General features: G+C 39.8%; 1 protein-coding gene across 1 annotated transcript in view; it reads right to left on the bottom strand.

Moving 5' to 3' along the window:
• LOC310947411 (rho guanine nucleotide exchange factor 17-like) overlaps window positions 1-5,978 on the bottom strand; it is a gene marked incomplete at its 5' end in the record, with an annotated part of 37,986 nt that extends 32,008 nt beyond the window's left edge. The window contains one exon of the mRNA XM_083914200.1: window positions 5,685-5,978. Within this exon, the coding sequence (XP_083770326.1) occupies window positions 5,685-5,978 (294 nt within the window). The remainder of the gene's footprint in view (window positions 1-5,684) is intronic.
• Window positions 5,979-6,442: the final 464 nt, after the last annotated feature.

Here is a 6,442-nt window from a genome sequence, read left to right as displayed (position 1 = left end):
CTTCAGCAATGGTGGGATTATGGAAAGGTCCAGATAAAACAACTAAGCCAGCAGTATACTTTCAGCGTCACAAAAGACATAACCCGTTCAATGAGAAATCTTGAGATTGAAATAGTAGAACTCCAAAATGCTATAGAAACCACAGGAAATCAAGGCCATAATGAGGCACTCAGAGTTAAAAAAGGGGCTTTGGCTGACCTTTTAGGATTGAAGGCACAGGGTGCTCTGGTGAGATCCAGGTTTCAGAGTTTGACTGAGATGGATGCTCCATCCCGTTTCTTTTTTAGTCAGGAGCGTAAAAATGGGCAGCGGCGTTGTATACATGCTTTGCGTACCCAATCTGGGAATCTGCTAAAAGAGCCTGCTGAGATTCGGAGATGTGCAGTCAGTTTTTACGCTGATTTGTTTTCCTCTGAATATACTGAGCAGCCAGAGATTGAAAAAGTATTCTTTGATGGGCTACCTAAAATTTCCGAAAAAAGTGCAAAAGAATTAGAGCGACCACTGTCTTTGGAGGAGCTTAGTGCTTCTCTAAAGACCATGGAGAGTGGTAGATCACCTGGTATTGATGGGCTTCCAATAGAGTTTTTTAAGACTTTCTGGGCAGTGATTGGAGATGATCTGCTGGATGTTTTAAATGACAGCCTGACTAAAGCTGAATTGCCATTGAGTTGTAGGAGGGCAGTCCTAACTCTACTGCCCAAGAAAGGTGATCTCCATGAGATTAAAAATTGGCGACCTGTGGCACTTTTGTGTTCTGATTTGAAGATCTTTTCAAAAGCACTGGCTATTAGATTGAGGAATGTGATCGAGCAGGTGATCCATACAGATCAAACATATTGTATCCCTGGAAGATCCATTTTTGATAACATTGCTTTAATTCGGGATATTTTAGACATCTCAAGATTATTGGGCATGGATACTGGTCTGATTTCCCTGGACCAGGAAAAAGCCTTTGACCGAGTTGAGCATCAATACCTATGGAAAACTTTAACAGCTTTTGGTTTCAGTCCAGGTTTTGTTGCTAAGATTAGAGTTTTGTATTGTGGTGCTGAAAGTATCCTAAAATTTAATGGTGGTTTATGTTCTCCTTTTAAAGCTCAGAGGGGAATACGGCAAGGTTGTGCACTCTCTGGTATGTTATATTCTCTTGCTATTGAACCCCTATTGCATAGATTAAGGATGGTCATTTCTGGGTTTTCTCTTTGTGGTTCAAAATATCTGTTATCTGCTTATGCTGATGATTTGGTGGTTTTTGTAAATAATCAAAAAGATGTTGATGTTTTAACTGATACGGTCACAATTTTTGGGAAGGTATCATCAGCAAAGGTTAATTGGGACAAAAGTGAAGCACTACTTGGGGGAAAATGGGAAGGTAGGACACTAAAACTACCTCAAGGACTGAAATCTGGCAGGAAGGGATTTAAGTACTTAGGTGTTTTCTTGGGTGATAGTCAAACAGAACAGAAAAATTGGGAAGGGGTCTTCGAGAAAATGAAAGGGCGTCTCAAAAGATGGTCTTGGCTATTGCCTCACATGTCCTATAGAGGGCGTGTTTTAATTTGTAACAATTTGGTGGCATCCGCACTGTGGCACCGTCTAATGGTGTTGAACCCTCCCCAAAAGTTGTTGTCTGATATTCAAACTGAAATGGTGAATTTCTTTTGGGATAAGCTGCATTGGATCCCCCAAAGCGTGTTGTTTTTGCCTAAAGATGAAGGGGGCCAAGGACTTGTTCACCTGGTCAGCCGAGTCGCTGCCTTCCGCATACAGTTTCTTCAAAGACTGCTTGTGGGCCCAACAGACTTATTGTGGAGACCCTTGGCCTATACTATATTGCGAAGACTAGGAGGTTTACAGCTGGATCTTTCCCTTTTTCTAATGGACCCCAACAGGCTGCCTTTCAAGAATCTGCCTGCATTCTATCGTGGACTTTTCAAAGTGCTTTGCTTATTTAAAATAAAGAGATGTGAATTTTCAATATCTGCACCACTGCTGTTGAAGGAACCGTTGACAAGGGGATCTAGGCTGGATATATCAAGAGAATCATCTCTACCATTGGACTTCATTTTAGAGAGCCATGGTGTAAAAACTTTGGAGAATTTAGTGTCTCTAGCAGGCCCTGAATTCGATAAGGTTGAGCCTGTGGCTACTGCTTTAAAAATGAAGTCTACACGAGTTGTGGCACAGTTATTAACCAAATGGAAAGGTGTCTTGACAAAGAAAGAGTGTGACATGTTGAGATCTTACTGTGCCATTAGTTCTGAAATGGATGATGGTTTTCTGTTTCCAAAATTGACCCTCATGCCCCAGCTTGATGGGTGTGAAGGGCCTTTGTTGAATGTATCTTGTTTTGAGAAAATGTATCTGGATGAAACTGATGGTAAAGAACTGTATAAAGCCTGTGTTAAGGTTTTGAACAAATTAAAACTTAATACAAGGACTGATACAGCATGGCGGGCCAAGCTTGTGTTAGATGACAATGTTAAACCAAACTGGAGAACCTTTTACAAACCACCATTAACAAAGAGATACGGGGACTTACAGTGGAAGATTTTGCATGGTATTGTGCCTGTTAATTCTTTTGTTGCGGTGCTAAATCCTATGGTTGATGATAAATGTCCTAGCTGTTGTGAAAGAGAGACTGTTTTTCACTGTTTTATGGAGTGTCATAGGCTAATCTGCTTGTTCCAATTGTTAGAATGTATTTTTACATGTTTTGGTTTGGTTTTTACTAAAAATGTTTTCATCTTGGGAGTTAAGTACACACAAAGACGTAAATCTTGCTGTCAGCTATTAAACTTCATACTGGGAAAAGCAAAGATGGCAATCTGGGTTAGTAGAAGAAGCATAATTGAAAATACATCTGACCATAATCCAGTGTGTGTGTTTAAAAGACTAGTGAAGTCAAGGATTTTGATAGATTTTAAATACTATGCTGGAATGAAAGAGTTTGGAATTTTTGAAGACGTATGGTGTTACAGAGAAGTTTTATGCTTTGTTAGGAACAATGAACTGGTTTATGGAGAACATGTGGCTTAATTAAGTCCTTATTTATTTAGATTATTTATTTGTTGTTTCTTTTTTCTTTTTTTTGTATGTTTTCATTTATTTGTTGTCGTCTTTCATGAATTCATAAAGAGACTAATGGTCTCTTAAAGAAAATGCCCTTTCTGTAACATACGTGAAAGAATAGATCATTAAAGTTATTTTTAAAATTCAAATTCAAATTCTCTCTCTCTCTCTCATGAACTTGATATATCCTGCACCCCTGGCCAGAGGAGGAACTGGTTGTTTGTTTGGTCATTTAAGCAAGAGAAGATGAAAATATCCCTTACCACACACACACACACACACACACACACACACACACACACACACACACACACACACACACACACACACACACACACACACACACACACACACACACACACACAACACACACACAGTCATTGTGCCTTCTATCTGTCTCTCTCTCCATTTCTCTCTCTCTCTCTCTCTCTCTCTCTGTCTGTGTCTTTCTTTCTCTTCACTTCAGTGTCTCATTGATATGAGTGGCAGGAAGCTCCTGCAGCGCAGCTGGAACAAAGGGGCCTCAGTGTGGTGGGTTTACCAAGGATAAGTACCTTGGCAATGGAGTATTTTGACCACCTCCAGGGCATCTTTTGCTTCAAACAACAGAAAGTGGGCATAAGTAGGGCTCCAAAGAAGGTTTTTGAAAATCTAAAAGACTTTATGAGAATATACAGTAAATAGTCACAACTCAAAGAACAGCACAATCACAGTGAAGTTATTTGACAAAGCCTTTAGACATCTAAGAAATTCAATAAAAAATTTGCCTCTAAAATGTCATATAGGCAACTTAAAGTAGGTCTGCATGTACTGTTGTAAGAGGCCACTCTCTCAGCTTTACATATTTACATTGATGGAGCTTTACATATTTACATTGATGGACTCCAGCGTTATCTTACTCAAACTAGTCTAAAATTTTTAAGTAATACGTGCACTGCGGCACTCTCCTTACACACAGTCTGCACTGCTTGGAAAGTACCACAGTGGGCTATAATCACCACGATGATAGAAACCTATATTTTAGGAGTTAGAGGATTTGTCACTGTCTTAACATAGTATATGATGTATTTAAATGCCAGGAAGACTTGCTGTTTGTTTTTTTACAGTAATGATGAAGATGAAAATGTTTTTCACAGGACGAACCACAGACTGCTTGTTTTGACTTGCAGAATTGCAGAATTAAGATTTCATCTGAGGTATATGGGCCAGGACAAATTTGCGTTGCACCTATCATTCAATTTTCACACCATCTGCACAAAGTAAGCGCCTGAGCTGCAAAGTCAGCACGTAATTATGCAATCATGTGGGACTGACTTAAAGGCTTATTCTGCCACTGGAGGAAAGTAAGACACTCTTAAAAAGACAGCAAGCAGCACTGTAAATATAAGAATAAATGTTGAATTGTATTCGGTTTGTTTTAAGAGTTAAGAAACTGTTACTTTTTTACAGTTTTCCAATCCATACCTCTGGATAAAACAGAGAGACAGCTAAAATGCTTGATAGCTAAGATCAAAAAAACATTCAAACTCATTCAAATCTTCTGGTTAAGTGGTCAAACCTTTACAGTGTAATTTGTGGGATTACCCAAAATACAGTAAATGAGTTGTTAAATTCTGCTGCAATTTTCTCACACAGTCATTCTGCTTCTGGGTCTAGAGTCCAGATAATGAATGACTGTCTGTCTCTTGTGTGAGACAAGATAATAAACAACATTTTGTGGGAATCTGGAAGAGATGAAGCATAGTTTACTCTTTGTGGATTTGCATATGTGGCACAAACGAGAGAAAACTTAAACCAATTAATTATTTCAGCTGGAATGTTCCAATCAAATAAGCTAGTGTATGTTCTTTATTCCAAACCAGTTATTGAAAAGTTTGCTTTATCGCACTGTAATATTAGGTTCACACAGCCCATTCACAAGCAAACTTCTTTAAAAAACACATGAACAATAGTTCTAGTAGACTGCAGTTAAGCTCTTCATGCATGAGTAAGTGCTGCCTAACAGATGTTATCCTGTCCATGTAGCCATTCAACCACACGTTGTGTTGGATGCTGTACTTTGTTAAGGTCGGGTTATACTGTCACACCACACCACAGTTTACTTTGGAGCGAGACAGAAACTTGTATTTTCAGGTGGACTTTGTGTGGTCATTTGTTGCCCGCTGAATTATAAATGGCATTATTATTACCTGACAAAAACAAACCAGAGGAATACATTAATTGAAATAAACAGCTCAGATATGCACACTGTGCCTATTTTTAAGATGTCTTGATGTAATACCTTGGACACCAAAACCAGGTTTCCAAGTTGGGACTGCAAACATCTGCAGTCAGACAAATTTACACCTTGCAGGAGAGACATATATAGGTTCACAGACAAATCTGGGACTTTATACACATTAGTGGAAAAGATTCATGTGAATACCACTGTGAAAATGACTTGAGCCAGTGAGACATGTGTGTTTCCAGTGTCACATAATCAAATAGCAGCAAACAACAATTAATGCCAGATATTATCCCTTGAACATGTGGGTGCCCAGAAAGAAGAGAGCATGGCCACATTATCAATTATAACAATAACGATTAGAATAATTAAATGTTTCACTTACCTGGCAGAGGATGCTACGTATGTACTTGCCACAAGCCACGATACCTGAAAGGTCAAAGTTGTCCATCATGGTGTAAAACTTGACTGATATCTCCTCATCTTTTTCCAGATCACAGCATCCAAACTTGGTGTACTCCTTACAGAAGACCAATGGCTGCCGGGGCTCAAACGGAGGCTTGTAGTCCAAACACTGGGGGTGACAGCACCCCCGCAAGGCATGGAGGAGCAACAGCAGGACGGGGAGAAGGAGGTTAGGGTGGAAGGTGTGATGTACATTACAGGTCCGTAGCGTCATAGTGTGAAGATGCTGTCTTTCAGTCCAGAATAGGTTTGCTCTTGACTTGGTAATGCAGTAAATCAAAAGCAGCTAGGATGTGATATTTCACTATAATGTGAGAGAAGAGGGAAGCCTGTTTGTAGGACAATGAACATGTTACATCTACACCAGCATCAGTCAAGCTCAGGCGTGAGACTCAAAGTTAGCTTTTGTGAAAGAGTTTTGAGTATTGGATGTCCTTATTTAATGTCCTGATCTCTGCAGTCGCACCTGCCTGCAAGTTGGCAAGAGACCTACAATGCATTCAGAGCCAAGGCAGCATGCAAGTAAAGTGGGGTCAAACTGATCCCGGTGCAGTGAATTTTTCTGATAGTGGAGAGATCTGCAGTGCAGCTGTCTAGTTGGTGTGTGGAGGTTGTCAGAACCGAGGTCCAAAAGTTCTGACCATGTGGAGAGATTCAGTCCTCAGAGTGTCTGCAGAA

This window comes from Echiichthys vipera (assembly GCF_963691815.1).
Source record: "Echiichthys vipera genome assembly, chromosome: 5".
Lineage (NCBI taxonomy): Eukaryota > Metazoa > Chordata > Actinopteri > Perciformes > Trachinidae > Echiichthys > Echiichthys vipera.
The sequence above is the reverse complement of the archived record's forward strand: the minus strand, read 5'-3'. Positions and strand labels throughout refer to the sequence as shown.